At 40.5% G+C, this 27,243-nt stretch overlaps 2 protein-coding genes across 3 annotated transcripts in view; both read left to right on the top strand.

Moving 5' to 3' along the window:
- The window catches only part of LOC143886482 (uncharacterized), a 66,716-nt gene that overhangs the window by 20,998 nt on the left and 18,475 nt on the right, over nt 1–27,243 (top strand). Inside the window, exon 2 of one of the 2 annotated variants that reach the window (XM_077390462.1) lies at nt 19,208–19,290. In XM_077390462.1, the coding sequence (XP_077246577.1) occupies nt 19,212–19,290 (79 nt within the window). In that variant the 5' untranslated portion in view covers nt 19,208–19,211. Of the gene's footprint in view, nt 1–19,170; nt 19,291–27,243 lie in introns of those variants that run through there. The other variant, XM_077390461.1, reaches the window with a different exon arrangement.
- On the top strand, nt 3,647–6,833 carry LOC143885926 (uncharacterized). The gene is made up of 3 exons (XM_077389958.1): nt 3,647–5,371; nt 5,462–6,700; nt 6,825–6,833. Exons 1-3 carry the CDS (start codon nt 3,647–3,649, stop codon nt 6,831–6,833), a joined length of 2,973 nt encoding a protein of 990 aa, XP_077246073.1.

Below are 27,243 nucleotides of genomic sequence, written 5' to 3'. Positions count from 1 at the left end.
TTTTAGGGTTGTATGGTATCGAGTCATATTCTATGTTTTGCAGTGTTTTCTTACTTTATTGCGCAGACCTTATACTTTTTTGGTGTGTCATGCATGTGTTTGTTCACCAGAACTTAGACACCCATTAGGCATGTCACTTATAACCTAGTTTTGCTTAGGCGACACTTATTTCATTTCTTTTTATGTGTGATTATAATTCATCTCCGAGACATGCATGATTAGATAGACGTCTTCTCGGTGATATTGATTCTCATTTCATATGACTTTTGCTCAAAACTCTTCAAAATCATTAAATAAATGGCATAAGAGACCAGGTGTTTACACTTGGGCGGATGAGGTGCTCTTTAGACCTTCCAAATTCGTAACCAGGCACGAACCCTCTTTTTATAATCTCTGGTTATCCGTTGCAACAGAGCATAGTATGGGATCCAGGGCCCATTTGCCTTTTTCCTTGGATGGCGACTCTTCTTTGTTAAGGTACGCCTCGAATCTGGGCTAGTCCCCGAATCGAGAGGTATCTCACCTTTTATATCGCCACTCATGCTGTGAGAGGCACTTCTTTCGAGAGTTCCTTGGTAGAGCTCTCCATTCATGTGGATGATCCTGAGACTGTTAGCATGTGGGGGCACGTCCCTCACCGCCGCGCCTCTCTCGGATCGGGGTCCACAGGCTGGCGACTCTGCTGGGGAGTTCTTAGAACATTGCCTAACTCTGTTAAAATGCCATTTGTTATTAATTTTGAAGAATTTTGAGCTGAAATCATTATAAATGGGAATGTAATCGCTTAGAATCCAGGGGCACCAGATAGGTGTTTAAAACAAGGGATTCACACATTGCACAGCATACATCATTTTGTTCTTTATTTTCTTTTATTGATTTTCTTATTATTGGCTCCACGGGATAGATATAATGCGTGCCTCATGGGATATCATTATCCAGATGGTGCTGTTGTATCTATTACCAAGCTATGCGCCAGTGCTGCAGTCGTAAACACTCGGTGTACTTGTGTTTACAGCAGCCAGTGAGCAATGAAGCATACTGTATATAACACTCGGTGTACTTGTGTTATATACTTAAAGTATGGATCATATGCATAGTACCTGATTGAGTCCGGAGCTCTACTTTCATTTTACATATATTATGTACATGGATATATATGCTGATTTAGTAAAACCCAATTAGGATCTGCATGTGCTTATATATATATTGCATTCATATAAGGACGAACATGTGTTGCTCACACATGTTGGAGCTTAGATTTAGGAGCCATGTCCTATTTCTTAGATTATTGTAGCTCACCTTATATGACTACATCGCAGTCCTAATACACTCACATGTCTGTCTTGAGTCAAGCTTCTTGACTCTATGGAATCATATTTAGGGCTGGTGCCCCTGGTTAGGATATATATGTATATATCTATATTTTGATTATCAGATTAGAGCTTACTCATTAGTGAGGCTTCCTTATCTAATCAAATTAGTCATATCAGTCCGTTCTTCTGATCTAGACCCGACCAGTGGCTTTTACTTGCCCTCTCATGGTCGTGGCCTATCTTTTGCTCTATTCATTGAGATTTTTGTCCATATATCTTTTGATTATAAGATCAGGACCTACTTTCTAGTAGAGATTCCTGGGCTTGAATCAATCAATCGTGTATATTCATTTTTCAGATCTAAACCTAGCTAGTGGCTTCTACCTGTCACACTCATAGCTATGGTTTATTTCCTCGACCCAGTAATGATAAATATTACCTGTTTTCATCCTTCAAATGCAAACCTCATTTATCCATTCTTTTGTTGTATTACTCAGATTATTGTTCGTCCTGTCTTAGATATGGTCGATAGCCTGTCTGCTGTCTCTATGACCATAGTCTATCATTTTTGATCTTCTTGATCGTACATTTTTGTCGTCCACCTTTCAGATTTAGATCCGGTCTATGATCTACTTTTGTCATTTTATGACCGTGGTCTCTTCCCTGAGTTTCTGATCATCTTTGATCATCAATGGAACATTTGATGTCGCCAATTATATCCTTCTTGTGATTATTGGTTAAGTCCATCTTTATTCTTTGTTTATTCCAAGTTATCCTCCATTCCCTAATTATCCCATCCTATTCTTTGTGTTTAGGTTAAATCATGGCGAATAATTTGTTGAAAGGCTGGATAAGCGAGACTATTGGGGCTCTTCCGCTAGAATCCTCGGATAGGAGTATGGCTGATCGGTTCATCTGTGCCTTCAGTCATTTGAGTGTTTCCGATATAAATTGGAAGTTTCTCCAGGCAGCCACTAGATTCTGGGATCCTAATCTTCATGTTTTTCGATTTGGATCATTCGAGCTTTGTCCTATATTCGAAGATTGGTGTGCTTTATTAGAGCTCCCAACAGATGGACTTTGGATACAATCTTCGAACATAGATTCCTCTCATTCCATTTTTTGCAAGCTATTCAAAAATCAAACCGTTGATGCACTTTCATGCTTAACGGATACGTGTGTACAAGTTCAGAACCTCATCACCCTTTTTTCTGAAAACGTCGATCCTACTAACTCTCGTTTTCAGAGTTGTCGACGCAATGCTTTGATTTTTAGTGTCTTTGCGCGATATGTCATTCGGAAAAACCCTCGTGTTGCTCCGTTAACCTTGTTAACTGTGGTAGACCAAATTAACAAAGGGAGGAATCCCATTCCTACCATGTTAGCAGAGACCTTTTTGGGACTAGATCTTATTGCTTCCCAAAATATCAAAGACAATTTCTGTGGGTGTGTGAAGTTGTTGTATGTCTGGCTTGGTGAAAAATTTCAAATTCTTCAGCGACAAAAACAAAATCCGTATACCCTGAAGAATTTCCATACATGGAAACCAATAGTCGACCAACCTCAGTCCATTGATGAATGGCACAATTGGTTACAACATGTAGAGGAGAGCCAGTTTCGCTGGGTAAGTCATTCATGTTTTCATGTTTTTACTAGCACTTACCCACATTCATTTGTTTACCTCATGGGTATCGAGAAATCTTCTTTTTATGCACCCATTCGAATTCTCCATCAGATTACGGGAATTCCATGTCCTCCCGGAATCATAGTCCCTCCTCTTTGTGAAGATCTTACTCCTGATCTCGTCCGATCCATTGTGGCTGCTTGGGGAAACAAAAATATAGAAAGGAGGTTAGGTTTATCTCGCAAATTCCGACGTGGAGAAATATCGGAAGAGCCCGCAAGCCGGCGAGCTCGGATTGAGGAACCTTGAAGATCCATATCATGTTTTGTTATTCCGATTTCTGCATTTCCCATTCTTGTCAGTCTGTTTATCCAGCTGTGATCAGAGATTATTTTTTTCATCCGTTGTAATCACAATTTGGATTTTATTAATGAAAGTGTGTTTTTGTTTCTTTTGTCATTGTTTGATCAAGATAGTTTTCTCGATTATCAAAATTTTAATCTAGTGATTATACTTCCATTTCAGGATTCTTGATTGAGCAGCCATTGCTCCTAAGAAAATCCTCGTTTCAAAACCAACCTGGTCCCGTCAGACATCTGATTCCAGGCTGAGCCGGCAATCCTTGTCACCTTTTTCTTTTACTTCTCCTTTATCGCCTTCCTTGAATTTTCAAGAAATACTTTCACCAGTCCAACCAACCCCTGAAATGATGGCAGAGAATGGGCAAAATAGCATGGACACCAATGAGATGATGAAAGCGATAATGTTACAATTGAGTACCATTAATGAAGAAATAGCCCGATTAAAGAATGACAGAGAATCTACTACCAAGAATCCTGCACCTCAGCAAACCCCAATCATGCCTCGCCCACCTCCTACGATGGCTCAGCCTCCTGTGTTGCCAATCTTTGACAATTCTGATGACGAGCAGTATGAAGAAGAGAACTGTCTCCCCCATCTGGATAAAGGCAAGGGGATAGTCGATAGGTTGGATAAGATGGCCCAGGAGATGGAGAGCATGAAAATGCAGGGTCCGAAAAAACTAAACATGGCCGAGTATATGATAATACCGGGAGTTGTGCTACCTCCTAATTTCAAGATGCCGGATCATGATAAGTATGATGGGACAGGATGTCCCAAGAGTCATCTGAAAGCCCTTATTCCTCTCTTACAGCAGCATGGGCTTACTCCAGAGCAGATTGCTCTTCTTTTCCCTAGATCTCTTACTGGAACAGCAAAGAAATGGTTTTTAAGCTTGAAAACCGAAGAGATCAGAACTCTGGAGGATATTGCCAATAGATTTGTTGAGCAATTCTCCATGGAGGAGGGAATAGATGTGACAAAAAGAGATCTGAAGGCGCTGAAACAAGGGCACAATGAAACCTTCACTTCTTTCATTCGCCGATGGAGGCGTAAAGCGGCGCAGATGACACATCGATTATCAGATGCCGATCAAATTAAGATTGTTGTCAAGAACCTATCCCCGCAATACTATCATCACATGGCTATTCAATATTTTCTGGACTTCAATCATCTGATAAAAACAGGGACTCAAATCGAAGATGCTTTGTCCAAGGGACTAAGATCAAGATCTTCGTCTGATGTGAGAGAGGGAAAAAGACCTATTGTGGCACCGAAGGAGGTGCACAATCTTAACTATACCAGGCCTTCCAGTTATGCCAGACCACCGGGTTATGATCAACCACCATCCAGAACGGTGACTGAAGTTAGGAGGCCTATTGAAAAGAAGGTTTTTCGTCAGTTTGACCCCCTCCCTTACTCCTTATCAGTGGCTTTGAAGAAGTTGCTGAGAGATAAAAAGATTACTTTGTTGGAACCTAGAGAGCTTCCTAACCCTTTGCCCAAGTATTGGAGGAAGGACCAGTACTGCGATTATCATCAGAATTCAGGGCATTTGACTGACAAATGCATGGCTTTAAGACACAAGATCCAAGACATGATAGAAGCAAAGGATCTTGCCGTTGAAGCACCGAATGTCACTCGAAACCCATTGCCTACACATGCAATGCCTCCCCCGAACGTGTATGCCATTTTCACTGAAGAAATCCTCTTAGATCACTCCCGTATTTGTGCGGTTATTTCTGATAGACCGTATGTTCTGAGATGGGATGATGAAGACGAAGCGATTGAAAACAAGAAGCCTTACATACTGTCCCTTCCAGATGAAGGATTAACAGGATCCTCTGAGTGTTCTTGTTCTTATGTCCTCAAGAGTGAGGAGGAAGAAGAGATGAAAGAAAAAGTCCCCTATGTTTTGAGACTAGAGGAAGAAGACTTGTTGCTTCTAGAGGATCAGTGTGACGAGCTTCGTCATGTCACACGTGGTGGTCGGGTCTTTAAGCCAGTTGAACTCAGAGCTGAGAATCCTGCCGAAATAGCCCGAGCATCAGAAAATCAGAGGCAAAGACAGACTGTAGAAGAAGAAGAAGACAACTTGTTGAAACAATTGAAGAAAACACAAGCTAATGTTTCAATTTGGGGTTTGTTGATGGCATCCCCAAAGCACCGACAAGTTGTACTTCGAGAGCTTAACGCATCCCAAGTGTCAGTCGAGATTACTCCTGACGAACTAGTCAGTCTAGTTGCCATGGCAAGGGCCTCAAAGACTTTATCTTTCACTGATGAGGATTTGCCTCCGGAGGGTAGAGATCACACTCGACCTCTCAGGATTACCATAATCTGCAACAAGAAAAGGGTACCTGAAGTGCTAGTAGACAACGGGTCTGCTCTAAACGTATGTCCTTTGAGCACCGCTGTTACTTTGGGATTTGGGCCCAACAACTTCATACCATCTGAGCAAGGCATATTAGCATACGATGGTACGAGAAGAGACGTGATCGGGATACTGGCCACCGATATCGAAATAGGGGGAGAAACCTTTGAGGTTGAATTCCAAGTACTCGATATAAAGACTTCTTTCTTCCTTCTTCTGGGCCGACCTTGGCTGCACAAGGTCGGAGTTATTCCTTCAACTTTGCATCAGAAGTTGAAATTTGTTAAGAATAACAAAGTGATAACAGTCCGAGGAGACCCTGAGCCGGAAGTTGGACAAATAACATCTGAACTGAACCCTGAAAAATCAAGAGATGTTAGTTTAACCGGTTTTTCTTTAGAAATCTCTACAATTTCCTTTGGGGAAGCAATGAATGAAGAGATAATGTTTTTATCAAGCACGAACACTCAAGTGGTGAAGATAATGCGAAAATATGGTTATGTCCCGGGAACTGGTCTGGGAAGAAATCTGCAGGGCCCAACTGAGTGGCCGGAATTGAAAGCAGTCGGCGGATTATTCGGGTTAGGGTACGAGCCAACTCCGAAAGAGGTTCAAGAAATGAAGCGTTATATGATGAAGTGGGCTGAATGCCGTCGTCGAGGTATAGAATTTCTGACAGGACCGTACAGCATGATTATGAACGGCCGATTCAGAAGAGAAGGGGCAGACTGTCCGTTCTATGGTTTTCCTGAGACCTGGTGCGATAAGACTGGGAAGAGGCTTCCAGGGTTAGAGATCTTCTTCACAGATGAGTTGTCAGAAGATTTCTACAGTGAGCAGTTTGCCTTGGCTTCGATAGCAGAAAAACCAGCTGCAGATTGGGCAGAAAATATTGAGCCGCATCTCCTAGACTCCCTATATCAGGTTGAGGCCCCAATCGTCGCTATGATTGGAGGAGATGTGCCCTTCACGAGCCCAAGGGATTGCATTACTCCAGCCACTGGACCCTTAGACAATTGGACCGCACAGGTTATACCCCAAGTAGTCCTCCAGTATAGTCCAGTCCTTTCAAAAGAGTCAGTCATTTCAAAAAACGTGTCAGTTTCTGAGTTCAACCCAGAGTCTGTCATTTCTAACTTTTCTTTTGATGCAGGTACCATAGAGGTCGGAGTAGTTCTCGGAGGTGGTGAAGAGTCGGTTCCTGTCGAGTCTCGGTCAGAAGATGTTTTCACTGATTCTTCATTTGTACATAGTCCTGTCTATGTTGATACTGATGTCAACATGTCATTTCATTTGAATTCAGAGTCTGTAACGCCCGATGTGGGTGAATCATTCGATGTAATCATCAATTCTGCAAAAGAAATAAAAGACTCATTTGTGTACGATCCTGTCTTTATTTCTAATTCTGTTTCTGATTCTGCTTCAAAGCCTGATCAAATAACTAATAATAATAATAATCAAGACTCCCCCTCAAACGAGGAAGCCGACGAAACTCCTTTTGAAATCAAATACATGATTCAACAAGAGGAGATTCGCCGAGCAAAACCACTCGAAGAAGAAATTGAAACCGTAAATATAGGTGATGAAACTTTAATTCGGGAGATTCGGATTGGCAAAACTTTATCTCCTGAGGAGCGCGAAGAATTAATCACCTTGCTAAAAGAGTTTAAGGAGGTCTTTGCTTGGTCTTACGATGACATGCCGGGATTGAGTGAGGACATTGTCCAGCACAGATTACCTCTAATTCCGGGCATCAAGCCGAAGAAGCAAAAACTCCGAAAACTCAAGACAGAATGGGAGTTAAAGGTTCATGATGAGGTGAAGAAACTACTTGAGGTAAAATTCATTGAAGTAGTGGAATATCCCGAATGGCTTGCAAATATAGTTCCTGTGCCCAAGAAAGATGGGAAAGTCAGGATGTGCGTTGATTTCAGAGATCTGAACAAGGCCAGTCCGAAAGATGACTTTCCTCTTCCGAACATCGATATCCTGGTAGACAACACTGCTGGACATGCTCTGTTATCTTTCATGGATGGGTTTTCAGGCTATAATCAGATCAAGATGGCGCCTGAGGATATGATGAAGACGGCATTTATTACTCAATGGGGGACGTACTGTTACCGAGTAATGCCGTTTGGCCTCAAAAATGCTGGAGCTACCTATCAGAGGGCTGCGACAACTCTTCTTCATGACATGATTCATAAGGAGGTCGAGGTCTATGTCGATGACATGATTGTCAAAGGCAGGACTCGGCCAGAGCATACAGTCGCTTTGAGAAAGTTCTTTGAGCGAATCCGAAAGTTTCAACTTCGCTTGAACCCAAATAAATGTGTATTTGGGGTCACGTCAGGGAAGTTGCTGGGATTCATGGTCAGTGAAAGAGGAATCGAAGTGGACCCTCAGAAAATCAAGGCTATCCAAGAAATGCAACCACCAAAGACGGAAAAGCAAATTCGTGGATTCCTTGGCAAGGTGCAATACTTGAGGAGATTCATATCTCATTTAACTATGACATGTGAACCCATCTTCAAATTATTGAAAAAGAATTCCTCCAAGAAATGGAATGAAGAATGTCAGGAAGCATTTGAAAAGGTCAAGCAGTGTTTGTCTTTGCCTCCTGTCTTATCCCCAGTCATTCCTGGTCAACCATTGTTGATGTATTTGTCCATCACAGATACAGCAATGGGTTGTATGCTTGCTCAGCAAGATGTAGGATCTAAGAAGGAGAAGCCTATCTACTACATCAGTAAGAAAATGCTAGAGTACGAGATAAAGTACACTATCTTGGAAAAGACTTGTCTAGCATTAGTCTGGGCGACTCAAAGGCTTAGACATTATCTCTTATCGAATAAGGTATTTTTGCTTTCACGGATGGATCCGTTGAAGTACTTATTCGAGAAGCCCGCCCTTACAGGAAGAACTGCAAGATGGTTGCTATTGTTATCTGAGTTTGACATCACATATGTCACTCAGAAATCCGTCAAAGGACGGGTTATTGCTGAGCAGCTAGCTGATGCTCCTGTTGAGGAGAATGCTTTTCTGAAGGCTGAATTTCCTGATGAAGAGATCATGGAACTTGAAGAAGAAATTCCAAGTACCAGATGGACAATGTACTTTGATGGAGCTGTAAACAATCGAGGACAAGGAATAGGAGCAGTGCTTGTATCTCCCAAGAAAGAATATATCCCGATATCCATCAAGTTACAATTCGAATGTACAAATAACATGGCAGAGTACGAAGCTTGTATCGCAGGACTTGAGGCAGCTTTAATTTTGAAAGTCCAAGAGATTGATGTATTTGGAGATTCAATTCTGATAATTTGTCAAACCAATGGTAATTGGAAGACAAGAGAATCGAAATTGATCCCATATAATTTCTATCTCGAATCCCTGGCCAAGAAATTCAAGAGTATCACATTTACCCATCTGTCGAGAACCAAGAATCATTTTGCAGATGCCTTGGCTACTTTAGCCTCGATGTTGGATATTTCTGAGACAATGGAGGTTCAGCCTTTAGCTGTGAGGTCGCAATGGGCTCCAGCGCATGTAAATGCCATTGAGATATCAGCGCGATGTCCAGATGGAAAACCGTGGTATACTGATATCCGAAATCTCATTTCAGGCAAGGGGCATCCCCCTGAAGCTTCCAACAAAGAGAAAAAAACTCTTCAGAGATTCGCCGCTAACTTCATCATTTGTGGTGAAGAATTGTACAGAAGATCCTTTGATGGGATTCAGCTTCTGTGTGTTGATGAAGATCAGGCTGCGGAGCTCATTGAACAAACACATGAAGGTGTTTGTGGTCCTCACATGAATGGTAAAATGCTATCAAGGAAGATCCTTAGACTCGGTTTCTATTGGCCCTCAATGGAAACAGATTGTTTCGCATTTGTGAAGAAATGTCATAAATGCCAAGTCTATGCGAATCTTATTCATGTGCCTCCGTCAGAGCTGCATTCTATGACCTCGCCATGGCCATTTTCAGTATGGGGGATTGATATCATTGGCAAAGTCTATCCTAAGTCGTCAAGTGGGCACGAGTACATCTTGGTGGCCATTGACTATTTCACGAAGTGGATAGAAGCTGCTTCATATGCTTCCATAACTTCCAATACAGTTGCGAAGTTCATCCGTGCAAACATCATTTGCAGATATGGAGTACCTCATGAATTGATCTCTGATAATGGATCTCATTTCAAGAAAGAGGTAGTGCACCTGTGCGAAGAGTTTAAAATCAAGCATCACAAGTCATCTCCTTACAGACCGCAAACAAACGGGGCTGTAGAGGCAGCAAATAAGAATATCAAGGTCATAATCAGTAAGATGACCGAGACTTATAAGGACTGGTCGAACAAGCTTCCTTTTGCTTTGTGGGCTTACAGGACATCGATTAGATCCTCTACAGGTGTAACTCCATATTCTCTAGTGTATGGAATGGAAGCAGTCCTCCCTGTTGAAGTGAGAATCCCGTCTCTAAGAGTTATGATGGAAGCAAATCTGCCAGAGTCTGAGTGGGCCAAAGCCAGACATCAGGAATTGCAGATGATTGATGAAAAGAGGCTGAGAGCCTTATACCACATCCAAGGGTATCAGAGAAGAATCGAAAGGGCATTCAATAAGAAAGTCAAGGTTCGAGACCTGAAACCAGGAGATCTCGTCTTGAAATCTTATCGAGCACCGGTGTTCGATCCCAGAGGAAAATTCAGGCCGAACTGGTCTGGTCCTTACATTGTTGATGAAGTCCTGCCCGGAAAAGCCGTAAGACTCCTCAATGAAAATGGAGAAAAATTAACAGAACCTACAAACCTAGACCAACTAAAGAAGTACTATGCTTAAATACACCAGGAGACCGTCTTTGATCGATCAGAGCCAAAAGCTAACAACCCAAAGGTCAAATACCATTTGCAAACCCTTTGAGCCTAAAAAGAGAGAAAACATTATTTCTTTGATAAATTCAAACCAGGGGCATCTTTTATGACTTGCGTCATAAAAGATATTTAACCTGAACTACGTCATGACCTGATCCCTCTCTACAGGGTACGTAGGTAGCCTGATCAATTCAGGTTCGGTCAAATCTTTCATAACCTCCAAATCTTTCAAATCCTTAAAAACATGAAAGAAAGAACAAAACAAACAATCCTTGAAACCCCAAAAATGGGCGAACTACGCAGACCTGATTCCCATTTCTTTGGGGATACGTAGGCAGTCTGGAGGGCCAGATTCGGTCAAATACATGAAAAATCACCAATATGTAACCTGTTTGAACCCAAGCCTACCTAAAAGTCCTTCTGGTGTATTTTAGGTCCAGGTTTGTAGAGAAACATAAAGAAAGAAAAAATGATGGAGTCTTAGACCCGCTAGACTGAAAACCCGAAAGGGCGGTCTAGGCAAAAATTAGGGTCATTCACCTGCTAAGTTGAAAACCCGAAAGGGCGGCTTAGGCAAAAATCAAGGTGCAGAGCCTGCTGGATGGAAAATCTGCAAGGGCAGACAGTCCACCCAAAATATAAGGCATGCAGTCCGCCAAATCAAAAACCTGAAAAGGCAATTTGGTCATGGCAGTGACTTCAAAAGGACAAAATCTTTGAATGCCAGCAAGACTTTCATTTCTTCTGAGGCATTACTCTGAAGTCTGAGTAAGCGCCAGTAGAGATTCTTCTGACACTCTATAAGCTAAGGAGTTAAGACTAAGCAAACCAAAGGGATAATAACCATGACGGAAAACTTGAAAAGAGGAATGAAATACCTTTAAATACGGTTTTCGAAAGATTCTAAGAAGTGGTAGAATGTACCATTTTAAAATAATTATCAGGCTGAAAAGCAGATTCAGTTTCCCTTAGAACCCAAGTCATGTCATGGTCAAAGCCTTCCTTTGTTGTTAGCCACAGTTCATTCCTTATCAAGTCAAGGTTAAACTCCAAAATCTTGTGTGGGGAATCCTGTGTGGTCAATGTCTCTTTAAGGCTGGAGTAATGAAAAAAATGATTAAGTTGTGGATCCTCGAAAGTGATACAGAGCAGAGCAGAGTTCAGAAGGATGGTACTCAGACCATTCAAAGTGTTGGCAGCTGACAAAGAGAGAAGAAAATCATCAGATTCAGTCTGTTGTATATGAAAAGATTTGTAACTTCAAAAATTCAGGAAATGAAACCCCTTTTTACCATTTTCCTTGTGTTTGCTATCCTATGTATTTGTCATGGAAGTAAATTCGTACTAGGGGCATCTTTTATAACCTGTTCAGGTCATAAAAGATATCAAGTGAACTCTGATAATTGAGATAATTATTTTCATTAAATGAAGATAAGAAGAACTTCAGTAGAGCTTTAGTCAAATTCCTCTGAGAGTTTTTCTTATCATCTTATTGAAAACCTATCTCATAATCCCCAGTGGAGTTTCTATCCACAATATAAATAAACCAAGCATTCAAATTAAATCATCAAGCCTCTGAGCTAAAAATCAAGCTTTTATGCATAAAACCTTGCCTCCGAGCATAAATTCTCTGCCTCCGAGCATAAACCCATTGCCTCCGAGCATAAAACCTTGCCTCCGAGCATAAATTCTTTGCCTCCGAGCATAAAACCTTGCTTCCGAGCATAAAACCCTGCCTCCGAGCATAAAACTTTGCCTCCGAGCATAAATTCTTTACCTCCGAGCATAAAACCCCGCCTCCGAGCATAAATCCGTGCCTCCGAGCATAAAATCCTTGCCTCCGAGCATAAAATCCTTGCCTCCGAGCATAAAATCCTTGCCTCTGAGCATAAAATACTTGCCTCCGAGCATAAATCCTTGCCTCTGAGCATAAAACCTTGCTTCCAAGCATAAATTCTCGCCTCTGAGCATAAAACCATGATTTTGAACATAGAAACAAGCCTCTGTGCAAAAACTCAGGCCTCCGAGCTAAAATTCCCTAGCATCTAAGCTAAAACCTTTCAACCTCCGTGCATAAACCATTTTGCCTCTGAGCATAAAACCATCCGCCTCTGAGCAGAAAACCAACATTCCTAACAAACCAACCCTTTTATAATCCAACCTTCACCAAGTCATTTTCTCCATCCCGTTCTCTAAATCAATTTTGGGGCTAGTCAAAATGTGACGTCTGTTCAGCTTTGACATTCGCGCGACAAGCACGCTCTGCCAAAGAGGGGCATCTGTAGACACCCCATTTTGACTAAACCCTACACCTTCCCAGCTCGTGCCAAATCCATCCGAATCTCAGCATTAGGGTCCCAAACTTCACCCTAGGCTAGATTCGGGTCTCTTTTAACCCCCTGCAAAATTTCATCATGATCTGAGCGCGTTTGCCCAGCAAACGGGCTGAATTGGTGTGTGTAGTGTAATGGGGGGTGGCCCACTAGGTTTTTCATTTTACCTAAAAATCTATGTACTTTAGGGAAAATTCAAGTTATCCAAAGATCCTAAGTACCCATGAATACATTTTTGGAAACCTTAAGACCCCAGAAAAATCCCTGCAAAATTCCAGAAAGATCCGACGAAGAAATTTGAAAAAGACAAGTGGAGTTAGTGCAGTTATCAGGAAGCAGGGGGTGCATTATCCTGATAGGGTCGCACATTTGTGCGCCTATCAATTTGAGTGTAAATATCGATTCCACCATTTTCTATAAATAAAAACTTAAACTCATTTTCTAAAAAAAAAAAAACAAGATTTGATTTCTAAACCCTAGCAGAGCGAAAATTAGAGAAAGAGAGATCCCAAATTTCGATTTCCATCGCTCATCTTCGCCGGCCGACCATTTTTCACTTCACCACCGGCTATACTCCGGCAAGTCTCCGACTAAAACCCCAGGGCTACCTCTTTTCTTCCTTTAGTTACTCTATTCTCTGCAAATTGTTCTTTTGGGGTTGATTTTCAGCTTCTTTTCATCTCAGACCTTAGAAAATACCTTATTTTCTTCATCACAAACCCTAACATTATAACCTTCATCCAAACCCTAGATTACACTTCCTAACTTCGAATCAAGATTATAAAATCTTAGATCCAACTTTTCCTCTGCAAAATCTGTCGATTTCATACCCTAACTTTAGTAAATCTCCTTTAAATCTGTGAAAAGCGTCAGATCTACTCTCCTCCGTTGCTTGATCTCATAGATCTGTTTTTAGAAGACCTAAATTTTTTCGATTTTCTGGGCTTAAAACCCTAACCGAGCCTTTTCTTTTCCGGCCAGACTTCCCGGCAAGCTCGCCAGAACTCCGGTTTCGTTTCTACTGCTTTCCGGTCATACTCTGACAAGCTCCGGCCAGTCAATACCTTGATCTATTGTTCTTTCAAAATAGTGAAGAGGAAGGAATATATTAGTAGATTGATTACTAAAATCAGAGGCAAAAACAAAGAAATTGAAGGTGCAGAGTCTGTTGTTTCATCAGAATTTTAAGCTTGAGAAGAAAAGAGTAAAAGCGCAAAAGAGGTAAGAGCTCTGTACAGCAATGTTCTGTAAATTACGCTATGATTATGAGATTTTCTTTTGTGATTTGTCTAAAATAACGTCTGTACAAATAATTTCTCTGTAAATTAGCATTTTCGCTCACTTGATGGTTAATCTATGAACTGAAAGGGTAGGATTTTTATTTTTAGGATCAGAAATGTCAATGTTCAGATTTTTAGTTGAAAATTCCATGATATCTCTGATAGATTTTCATCGTAATATCATCATCGTTATCGTTGATTGGATGAAATCAGTTCTTGATAAATTGATTGTCACATATGTGTATAGATATTAGCTAAGGTGTGTCCCTTTTAGTTATTGATATAGATTATCATGAGCAATTGAGCCGGATAGGGATTCTTAATTATGGAATCTGTCCATCAGTGAGTTAATTGTCTGTGTTTATATGTTTATGGATCTCCACTGTGTGATTTTTCTTATATAGCTTGTTTCTTCATCTATTCTTTTAGAATATTAAAAGATCTGTTCATTGAGAATGTATCATGTGTTTTTGAAGTTCATTATTACATTTAGTATATTGACTGGTTTCATTTTGAGTGGTACTTATGATTTTTATATTCCAAACTTATATATCAGGCTCTTAACTGGCATAAATTGAAATATATATGCTTGAGATATTAGTAATATGGGCGTTTTCATATAATCTTGGTAGTATCCAGAGAGGATAGATAACAATGATTTATGATTCAAATCAAGAGGGTTCGTTTGTAGTCTTTGAAATTCAAATGCCTTTCTTATTTGATTAGTAAATTATCCTACATAGGTTGAATTATTCTCTACTTAAGTTTATATAATTGCCAGGTTTTTTATTGGAATCATTTTACATATGTAATATAAATATTTTCATAGAAATTTTTAAAAAGTAAGTACCGATTGTTTATGGTCACATGGATATAGCTACTAGTTTCAGGGGTTTGGTTTTTATCAGGTTTTACATTCAAGCTCTATTCCCATATAGTTTAGTTCCTTGTAGGTTTGAATGGCCATACATTATATGCATACCGTCCATATATTTCTTGAATCAAATGATAAAGATTTTGTAGTCCCTGTTTGAACCCTGTTTTAGATCAGCTCTTGAATCCTAAATCCAGCGATGAAATATTTTCCTGGTTCAGCCCCTGTTTTGTTTCAACTCATGAGTTGATAAGATTTTATATAGCCCTTTTTCCAACCTAGTCACCTTTTGATCATCATCTTCTTTATTATCCATTTCAGCCTTAAAATCTTCATTTTATACCTTCAAAAGAGCAATGACAGGGAGCAGATTTATAGGTTGTAAATTTGTCCAGTTCATATAGTTCAATGCCTGTAAGACTAGTGCTTATTAGTGCTTATATAGATCATTGTTTGTTAATTTAGTGTTCCCTTTTATTACTAGCATTACATGTATTGGTATTGCACAAATTCTGTTTTTCTCTTTACATATGGTACTACAAGTTGCGCAAAATACAATTCATGGACCGAAGGTTTGTAGAATTGGTTTATCTAGTTGTGGACAGGTTTATCTTCTGTATGCTTATAAAATCAGACTATCTAATTCAATCCATGTCTTGTGAGCACATTTATTTACAGTCCAGTACTTATAAATTTAATACTTCTTTTTCATACTAAGTTTTGAGTTAGGGTTCGAAGACGGTAATAAATGAATTGTTCAGGTGAGTTTATCTCGAAGCTTATTATACTCATTTTTTTTTTTTATTATTTATTTAAATAAATTGTTTAAATAGGAAGAAGGAGATCAGATGACTACTCTATTCGATATTATCGACATGAGTACTGTCTGATTTCAAGGCGGGATGTAGAAATATTATCATGTGTATTTGATATCAGATGATTACTTTAGCATCATCTGATTTCATTGGAGTCCCCATATTGGGGTGATGTGTATGGTTGGGAATAGAAGTGTTTGATATTGTTTACTTTTACTTTATTAGGCTATCCAGCGGCTGGTCTGGACTAATTAATATTGTTTATCATTTTATGATTGCTATGTTCTTGAAAATTCTTCTTTGCTTAGCACTTGATGTATTTTTATAAGAATAGAATGAAATTTACAACTATCTGGTAGCCTTTTTCTTCTCTCTTTGATAGACTAACACAGTCTTTTAGATTTTTGTTAAATTTCTTTAGATGCTAGAATCCCTTATCATTGCAAGGGCGATGAAGGCGCTAGCCCAAGCCCATCTATAGGGGGACTTGCACAGTCCAAATAGCATTCTATTTTCTCAAAAGACTTGCCTAGTCTTTTAGATCCAAATCTTTGGAGACAGGCATTGTCTCATTAATGAATCAACCTAAGTTAACCTCTAGTCTCATAGGTTTTAAACCCTCCTTTTTGTGCGTTGTTTGGTTTTGGAAGAACACCTTGCTCGGCTTGGCATCATACCCCTTACCTTATGGGTATTGGGTTGCACATTTGTTGCACCTTAGGGCTAGGTAGCTGTCCGGCCCGGTTGAGTGTTTTACCTAAACCAAATATGCACAAGGTCTCTTTTCCTTGTTAATATTTTTCTCTATCCTACCTCTGTGTCTAAGAGACTTACCCAATCTCATTCTCTTACTAAACCTCCTCTTTGTGCGTCGTTCGGTTTTGGGAGAACACCTTGCTCGGCTTGGCAACATACCCCTACCCTTATGGGTATTGGGTTGCACATTTGTTGCACCCTAGGGCTAGGTAGCTGTCCGGCCCAGCTGGGTGTTTTACCTTTGCCAAATATGCACAAGGTCTCTTTTTCCTTATTACTTGTGAGCTTTATCTTAGTTTGATAGTCCACTAGCATAGGAATCCGTCCTTAGTCTAGAGAGTCAGTCCTCCTGTTCAGGAATCAAATTCTATCATCATAGGGGTTAGGATTTTATCCAACCTTTCATCAGATCATGTTCTTCTATCCGCTCTTGCAAGGTATAGGATGCTGTCCAACCCTTGCAGAGTCGTGTTTCTGTTCATTCCCCCCGCAAAGCATAGGATGCTGTCCAACCTTTGCGGGATATCAGGAGTCTGTCTTCCCTTTATGATGATAGGATTCAGTCCTCTCGTGTCAAAAACATCAAAAACATCTAAAACACCAAAAATCTCAAAAATCTTGAGTCATTAGGAGAGTAGTTAGGAATTCTGTTCCGAACTACGTTGGTTTGATCCCTTTCAACAGGGTACGTAGTGCAGCTTGGGATCCACATCCCAAGTCCAGCCAAACCTTTAAAAATAAGCATTTTAAATCTTTCAAAAATTACAAAAATCCTTCAAAATATTGTTTTCTTCGAAAAGATCTTCCTCTAGAGTTAGGAGCATGTCCTAGTTAGAGAGTTTTTGAGTCGGGAGTTGCTCCCTTGTTCGTTGTTTGTTTGTTGTGTGTTTTATTTGTTTGTGTTAGAGTTAGGAGTGAGTCCTAGCTAGGAGTTTTACGCCTCCGTCCGGTCAATTGGCGATCCACATCGCCAATTGATGACTAGGTCTAAGATGCGATAGATCCTACTGTTTTCTTAGGATATACAGCCTAGCTACACATAGATTATAAGAACCACCTGCATTAGCTTAGGGCTAACCTGCATTTAGTTAAGGCATATAGGGTGTCCTAAAATCTACAATCCATTGGAATTTAAATAATCACACAAAAAGCTTTAAGAACTAGTCCGGTCTTTTAGATCGAGTCTAGGATAGAGGTCTAGATGTCTTAGGCATCACAGCTTAGAATAGGTGCGAAGAACTACGTTGCCTTGATTCTCGTGGAGGCGGGGATACGTAGGCTTCTTTGGATGAACATCAGATCATCTAAAGACTCGGGCCTAGGTATAGATTAGAGTTTTAGGGTTGTATGGTATCGAGTCATATTCTATGTTTTGCAGTGTTTTCTTACTTTATTGCGCAGATCTTATACTTTTTTGGTGTGTCATGCATGTGTTTGTTCACCAGAACTTAGACACCCATTAGGCATGTCACTTATAACCTAGTTTTGCTTAGGCGACACTTATTTCATTTCTTTTTATGTGTGATTATAATTCATCTCCGAGACATGCATGATTAGATAGACGTCTTCTCGGTGATATTGATTCTCATTTCATATGACTTTTGCTCAAAACTCTTCAAAATCATTAAATAAATGGCATAAGAGACCAGGTGTTTACACTTGGGCGGATGAGGTGCTCTTTAGACCTTCCAAATTCGTAACCAGGCACGAACCCTCTTTTTATAATCTCTGGTTATCCGTTGCAACAGAGCATAGTATGGGATCCAGGGCCCATTTGCCTTTTTCCTTGGATGGCGACTCTTCTTTGTTAAGGTACGCCTCGAATCTGGGCTAGTCCCCGAATCGAGAGGTATCTCACCTTTTATATCGCCACTCATGCTGTGAGAGGCACTTCTTTCGAGAGTTCCTTGGTAGAGCTCTCCATTCATGTGGATGATCCTGAGACTGTTAGCATGTGGGGGCACGTCCCTCACCGCCGCGCCTCTCTCGGATCGGGGTCCACAAGTACTTTTTGAAAATTACCAGATTCTATGAGATTACACGGTGTTTTTCAAAAAGTGATTTCTACCCGGATTCTATGGGATTACACCGTACAATAATTTACACAATATAAAATCTCGCTCCAATCAAATCTTGACATATAAAATCTTGCTCCAATAAAATCTCAAAATTTCGCCCCTATAAAATGGGAGATGATATTTTCACTCCCCTTGCATTTCATGCACGCTCCCCTTATCACCTGATTTGACATGAAAAGTGGGCAACTTTATGTCAAATCACGTTATAAGGGGAGCGTGCAAGTAATGCAGCCCCTATAAAATTTCTAACTGTGAAATTTTGGACAAAAATTGAATATTTGGCCTTCATTTCGTTAATTTCGGGCGAAATACGCGAAACACCGAAATTTCGGGCTCAGTGTATTTCGCCAAAATAAAGTATTATTTCGGGTAAAGGCAGTTTCGGTTTCGGTCTGGACTGAAATCCGAAATTTAAAACATTGCTCCAACGGGGTATTTCCGTAAATTCAGAAAAAGCTGCCCAAAACCCTTTTAGAGGCCTCTGTTGCATTGTCCAACGATATAGAACTCTCTGAGAGAGAGAGAGAGAGAGGAAAATGGGTTGGATCGGCGAGAGCTTGGACTCTATTCGTTCCCTTCAGATTAGGCATGTTCTCACCCAGGCCATCAGTCTCGGTACATTTCTTTTATTTTTCATCTGATTTCTTGGTTTTTCTTCTTTAGATTGTTTTCTCTTCCTGCTGAGATTATTGGGTTTTGATCTTTATTTCTTTACTTCAATGGGTTTCTGTGGAATGGATGATTTGTAATTTTCTCTGTGATCTCTGCTTTGATTTTCATCTGAAAGTTTCTGAATTAAATTGAGCAAGTCTCAATTTTCTATTTTTGACATGCTGCTACAATCAAGCTGTTTAAACACTGGTTTCAGATGATGAAAGATCACATTGATGATTTTAGGGTTCTTTACTTTGATGGAGTTTATTACTTTATGTGAGAATATAAGAGATTATTATACAAGAATTAACGTGGCATTGTGGATTATCATTGTCCTTGCTTTTTCTTTTTTCTTTTTCCATTTTTCATTGCTAGTTTTGGAACCTAGAAACTATAACTTTTGATTATGCATTCAGATATGGCTGGTCTGAATTCCTTTTCCTTCAAGTTGATTTTGGGGATTGTGATTGTTGGACAAAGCAAGATTCCGTAAGGAGGGTGCTTTTTTGTACAATTTATGGAAAGTGCAGGGAGCTAAAAGCAATGTCTGGGTGAGGAATTCCACCCACAAACAGTACACTGGTATATGAAGGAGGCGCAATAATAGGAATCTTTTAGACTACTTTTTAAAAACTCAGCGAGTCAACTACCGACTTACCCAAGTTGACTCCCTTTTAACATTGGTCGAGTTTTTGTACGTGTATGCCTTTTCCCTGCCATGTCAATTACAACTCCTTTGACCCGCCCCAGCCATGTTCACGTCAATCATTGACTCGCTAGAGTCGACTTCATTTTCCCTTGGTTGAATTCTGGCCCAAGTCTGGGTTTTGAAACATTGTTTTGGATCAACACCATAATTGGTGCTTATTAGGGAAAAGAATAATGAAATGTAAGGAGTTCTCTAATTAACACTAGAGATTCAGGTAAGTATCCAAATTTTACAAACCCAGAGTTCATGTGTTATGGGGATCATTTTGTCTCGTTGGCCTTTGATTTGAGCAGCATCCGTAGTCGACAATATGGAGAACAATAAGGAATTCTCTAGTCGATCTTTTTTTTTGAAGTGAGATTTATGAAGAAAACTAAATCGTGCTAGCCATAGATAACACATATATAACACAAAAAACAAAAAATAAAGATTAAAACTAGGTATCTCGTGTCAAACCATCAAACTCTAACATGAGACTCCAAAATTGGCCAAAGGATCGACCATTATATTTCCTTCCCTATGTATGTGGGAGAAGGGGCACTTGATACTGCACAAAATGTCTAAAACAATGTCTGGGGATAAGTGGATTTCATTTTGAATGAAATGGGTTTTTGGGATAAGTGGAACCCGTGGATGAGATCTTGCATATCTACGGTATCTCTCTACATGCTTATTAATGGGACTCCACAGGGATATTTTCAAGCACTCGCGGACTTCGGCGAGGCAATCCATTATCACCTTATCTATTCATCACGGTCGTGGAGGCATTGAGCCTTCTCATATCCAAGGCAGAATCAAAGGGTTACTTCAGCGGTCTCTGGCCTTGCAGAAACTCTTCTTCAATCTCACACCTACAATTTTCCAATGATATGCTGGTATTTCTCAAAGACAGACTTGCAGAATTTCATAATTTAAATGGGGTTTTCCGTTGGTTTGAAATGGCATCGGGACTGAGGACAAATTTCTCTAAGAGCACTATTGCCGGCATCAACCTTGATCTGCTTTGCTAAAAAGCCATGCCAATATTCTCGGTTGCTCTATGAACTCCTTTCCTATCAAATATCTTGAGCTTCCACTTGGTTTTGGCATACCCAAAATCGCTTTATGGGACACTGTGGTGGAACGAATTGAAGGGAAACTCCAAAGTGGAAAAGGAAATACCTTTCTTTCGGTGGACGCATAACGCTGATCAAAGCGTCATTATCTAATATGCCGGTCTACTATATGTCGATGTTCAAGATTCCCAGTAAAGTTGCTTCATGAATTGAGAAAATTCAAAGGGATTTCTTATGGGAGGGCAGGGAAGAACGTAACAAAAAATTGAGGCATTTGCTAAAGTGGAGCGAGGTATGCATGGCAAAGCGACAAGGTGGATTGGGCATCGGGCAACTATGTCTTCGAAATAAGGCCCTCCTCGAGAAGTGGCTATGGAGATTCGAGGTGGATATAGATGCATTATGGAACAATATTATTGGGGAAAAGTATGGGAGGGGATGGGGAGATTGGGAGAGTGGTGGCCCGGCAAGTTGAAAAAGATCGGTTGCTTGGCGATCCATTTTCTCGGCCCGGGAGGAATTCGAGCCTTGGTCAGATTCAGAGCAGGTTTGGGGGTCGAAATACGTTTTTGGGCTGATTTATGGTTGGGGGATGTGCCGCTGTGTACCTCTTATCCTGATATCTTTCGCATTGCGGCAAATCAGAGGCCAGAATCTCAGATTATCTTATTAGAGGTGCAGACAGCAGGAGCTCCTTTTGGGACATACGGTTACGACGCGATCTCAAGGATGGGGAAATTTCCTCTTTCTCATCTCTCCTCTCCCTATTATCTGCTTCTTACCTTTCTCCCTACGTGGAGGATAGATGGATCTGGACTCCTGATTCGGAGGGGGTTTTTTCCGTTAGGTCGTTCTTCAAGAAACTAAATGAAGGCAATTGATCTACATCACACAGATTTCGATTATGGCGACCTGCCATTCCTCCACGGATCGTGGGTTTTGCTTGGACTGACTCATACTGATGCATCAATATGTGTGATCGTCTCAAGAGATGGAGTTTCAGATTTGCGAGTTGGTGCGTGCTATGTCGTAAGCATGAGGAAACTTTGGATCATGTGCTCCTCATTTGCCCATTTACCTTTGCTGTTTGTATGGCCATATTTAGATTCTTTGGCATGACGTGGGTGTTATCGAGCAATATTTCTCAGCTTTTACTTAATTGGTGCGGGGCTTTTCACGGATGTGTTGGCAATTGATGTGGAATGCCATTCCATTCGCGGTTATCTGTTATCTTTGGATGGAAAGGAATAACCGGGTATTTAACGGTGCGTCTAAGTCCTGGTATCGCATTGTTCTCGACATCTCAAGATTGCCGTCATCTCATGGTCCAGGAACTTGGGTGGCGTCCCTTACTCCATTTGCGCGGTACTTCGGATTGGTGCCACAGTAATGACTGAGAACAAATGAGCATTTAAAGTCTTGCCCCGCTGGTATGGACCTCCCGATGGCTGGTTTAAATTAAACTAAGATGGAGGCGATTTAGCTCTCATCAGGATTCTGTCAACTTGTATTGGATGTTCTTGGATTGTACTTTTGTGGGGACACCTTGTCCCTCCTCTACTTGTACTTTTGGATTATGAAATAAAATCATTACCTTTAAAAAAAAAGAGAGTCTAAAATCTCCCTTAAGTAGTGTCTAAAGATTTAGACTCCCTTATGCTTCGTTTGGTTGCACAAAAGCTCGGCAGCCGTCGGATTTTGGTTTGGATTTGTCATGCCATTCCATGTTTGGTTGCCAAAATAGCATTGGACTCCCTTGGATTTCTCCCATGTAATAATTACTTGTGTGATGATGTGGATTCCTTGACATCCTTGTCCCCTCTAAAAGCAAATCCTTCCAATACTAAAAAATATTGGTTGAATTTTCTAGGGAATGATGCTCTCTCTTGCCTCTCTCTTTCCTCTATCCCTATATTGGTAATGACACCCCTACTTATTCTCCTAGTTTCCGAGTATATGCCGCGCAACCAAACACTGCTTCACTATTCTCCGAGGTAATTCTAGACAAATCAAAATGCTTGTCTCGTCCTGCTTGACTTCTTTTGACTTCATATTCCACTACTTTCTGAGCCACCACGAGCAACCAAACGGAGCATTATGGAGTGTCTAAGCTCCTCCCTAAGCCACCTGATAGTCTTTTGGGAGTCTCCTTCCATCCAAATCCTAGTTATACCTAGTTGAGCTTAACCCCACTCCACACCGCACGAATTTTCGCCTCATCCGCATCACCATCAGTGCAGGGAATGCATTCTAGCGTCAGACTATGACCTTTTGACCACATATGGAGTATATATCTGTTTATTAGTAACCTTTTTGGAATAAAATGACAATATGCTTCATTGTATTTTTTTTTTCATTAAACGTTGAATTACTGGGTATGAGTGTAGGTGTAGCAACTTGATTATCGCAAAACATCTTCATTGTGTCATCATTCTTAAGCCTCTTCTCTTGCATTAGTGTCTTCATCCACATCATCTTAGATGCAATATGTGCCATTGTTCGGTACTCTTCCTCAACATTAGATATAAAATAATACTCTGTTGCTTACTTTTCCATGTCTTCAATTTCCCTCCAATTAAGGTACACCAGCCAATAGTTTATCGTTTGTCAGAATTCAGAAGGTATTTTACCAAATCATCATCTAAGTAACTCTCAATACTTTATTTGAGTCGTAAATAATTAATTCCTCATCCTGGAGCATACTTTAGATATCTTAGGATTTGATGAACTACATTCTAGTGAAGAATCCTCTTAGAATGCATGAATTGAATCACTACACTCATTGCGAATGCTATATCTGGACGAGTAATGGTCTAACAAGTCTTCCCACAAGATGTTGGTACCGACTAGGATCCTCAAATATCTATCCTAATTCCCTCAATAACTTGATTGGGGAGAAATCCTCAAATATCTATTCCAATTCCTTCAATAACTTGATTGGGAAGAAGCCCTCAATCAAAATTTCACTAACTTTCAATAATAACTCCTTACATCTCTTAATGCTCCCTTGATACTATATCAAACCCTAATGACTATCTCAAGGATCAATATAGTCTAATCTCAGCCACACTTATTAAGTGAGAATGAACTAGAAGACTCAAATACCCTCTAAAGCAATATTTTAAGTTGACCGTTCCCATGATTCTTAAGTCGACTATAAAAAAAGGGCGGCCCAGTGCACGAGGCTCCTGCCATTGCGAGGTCTGGGGAAGGCTAGATGTACACAGCCTTACCCTTACTTTGCTTAAGTCGACTAAAACCTAATTAAATAAAACAAGATCCGGAATACTATTAACTCATACCAAACATCTCTCCTTTAGCAACTTGCCTTGTGCTATGGTGCAGCATCTCACACCCTAGTATGGTACTCCAAGTCTGCACGACTAAACTGATGCTCCCGAATGACCTCCTTTAGCCTTCGATATGCATACCAGCTTCCAATCATGAGGTGCATTCTCTGTACCACTTTATCTCTAGGAATTCCAATATAGTCCTTTCAAGTTTATCTGCTGTCACTGGCACTGGGCAAGTTGTTTGAATCAAATTTATCTTTGTGGGGGTGAGAGATAATATTCCTTCCATTCTCTTTAAGAGAAAATCATGATTTTTTATGGTTCTTATCTCTTTGGATTCATGGTTTTAAATTTTGGTTTCGGTTTTGATTTTGGTCGTCATGGAAACAGAAATGTTTCAGTTTCAGTGGAAACCTATAAAATGAAGGAAACATATGAAAACATATCCAAGCGATAGAATTTAAAGATGAAACTTCAGGAAAGGTTAGAATAAGCACAAATACTCACTTATAAATCATTATACAAGCAAGACAACCATCCATAATGGTTTAAAAACATTAGACACCTCATGACATGCACTGTCGCGCATGTCAAACAATTTAGTACTTGCCAAAAAATTTCACTTGTAATTCATATCAATATTTATAAATAATGCATGCACCACATTTTGCATTCACTTCGTATAAATATAATTATATAATAATACTAATATGGTATACGACTATTACACTTACGATTTTGGTTTATGCATTTCGGTCTCGGTAGGGATGGAAACGGAAACATTTCGGTCATTTCGTGTTGGTTTTGGTGGAAATTTAAAACCATGTTTTGAGGTTGTATTCAAGATATCTTTTCACTCTCCATCAATGAGATATGCCTTGCTGTTTGTTATTCGTTGTAATATCATGTTAGAGTGATGCATATATTCAGAAGGAGATGAGCCTTGTCATTTTCTTCTTTTGTAGATCTACTTTCCTTGAATCTAGTGTTCTAGAATTGTTTTCACATGTTGTCAGTGAGATACTCACTAATTACTGTTTGCAATTTCATGTTAGAATCATTTGTATATTTCCAATGAACGGCCAACCCTTTTTCAGTTCTCCTATGCTTGCATAAATGATTTTCCTTAGGTGCTTTTCTTCTTTAAAGATTTGATTTACAGATATTAAATGAAGTTCGTGAATCGGAGGAGTCGGTAGAACTATTTTTTCAGCCTTGGTCTGGTTCGATCGAGAATCATGGCGGAGTCGTGCCGGAGAAGAGGGGTGCGCAGATTAGCAATCAAGGAGAAGAAAAACTTTCGTACGCCTCTTCCTCTTCTAGCATGCCCTGCGACGTGTCCTCTAAACGTGGTGGTAGCTTGAGCTATAAGGGGATAGCCTACGACAATTTGAACGTTGAGAAGATTGCCATGCAGAGGGACAACGTGGAGGGTTCTCATTCGTCTACAGTACGACGTGCGTCAGAAGTAGGTTTCTCGACTGTGGTGGAGGCGCGTATCCCCCTGTTAAGCTTAGTGGGTCCTCAGCCATCAGATGAGCAATACTTGCAGATGGGCCCGGTAAAGCAGATTGTTTCTTCACCTATCCCTCGGATCTGTGGATCTAGCCATCCAATCCTTCCTATTGAATCCTCTCCGTTGGGAAGAATAGAGTTATCTCGATCGGCGGACCTTTTTAACCTCTGCTGTTTGGAGGCCCAAAGCCCACGGGACCTGATGGACTTTATGGATATTTCGGTCAATGGGCTTTCTTTAGCTTATCCAAGTGGGGTTGGAAGCACGGAAGATTCCCAATTTCAGTTGAAAGTCTCTGAAAATTCTTCTCCTTCTCTTCTAGTCAATTGGTCTGTGCTAGCCAAGGGTTTTTCGACCTTTCTATCACCAAGTTTGGGGACCCGAGGGGAAGAAGGGATTCTGGGTGACTCTAATCTTATCTCTAATCTATTGGACGAGTTCGCAGAAGCCTCCCTGGTAGCAAGTAACTGCGAGGAGGGCGTTCAGGGGGATGTTTCTTTATCAAAGGGGAGTCAAGGTCAGTTACTGTTGCAAAGTGAGGAGGCGAATGACGTTATTCCTTCATCAAATGCATCTTCCGATAGTTGCGTGCAGATGGATAGGCGGGAGGGTATCGGTGGGGAGGATAGTAGGGGCAACGACGAATCTTTTTGGTCCGATAACAGGCGTAATAAACTGGCTTTGGTTATTACTCAGGAGGAAGATCCAAAACCCATTTCCTGGGTTGATCCTAAAGCTCAGATTCTGGAGGTGTTTGTTAACCACATCATTTCTACGAGCAGGGCTTTGGGCTTGACTTACTCCGGATCAGAGGATCAGTTAATAAATTTGTTCAGGGTTGCTGAGGGAAGAGAGTTAGATCAGAGAATGTTATCCGACCCTTCCAGCTTGGAGGGGATCAAGAAGATGCTGCGGGAATTAGCTAAACTCAAATCCGATGTTAATTATGATGGGTCTAATGGTAGAATCGCCAAATCTTCAAATAGGAAAAGCAGTAGAAGAGGAGGTCCAAGGCGTCTTGTAGCTCTCCAATCGGTGTGTCCATGAAGATTATTTCTTGGAATGTGAATGGGTTGGGGTCTTTGGAAAAAAAGGCCCAAGTTAAGGCAGTTGTAAAACATAATAAACCTGTGGCAGTTTGTATTCAAGAAACTAAGTTGGGGGGGGGGGGGGTGAATAGGTCTCTAATTAAGAGCTTAGGAGCGAATGCGAATTCCTAGCCTTGGATGCCATTGGAGCTGCAGGGGGCGTTCTAGTGATGTGGGATCAATCACGGTGGGAAGTACAAGAATCATGGATAGGCAAGTTTTCAGTTTCAATTGTCTTGAGGAAGGTGGGGGA

This window comes from Tasmannia lanceolata, unplaced genomic scaffold (assembly GCF_043159265.1).
Source record: "Tasmannia lanceolata isolate RefF3 unplaced genomic scaffold, GAP_Taslan_0.1 ptg000011l, whole genome shotgun sequence".
Taxonomy (NCBI): Eukaryota; Viridiplantae; Streptophyta; class Magnoliopsida; order Canellales; family Winteraceae; genus Tasmannia; species Tasmannia lanceolata.
This window is presented reverse-complemented; position numbering and strand designations above follow the sequence as displayed.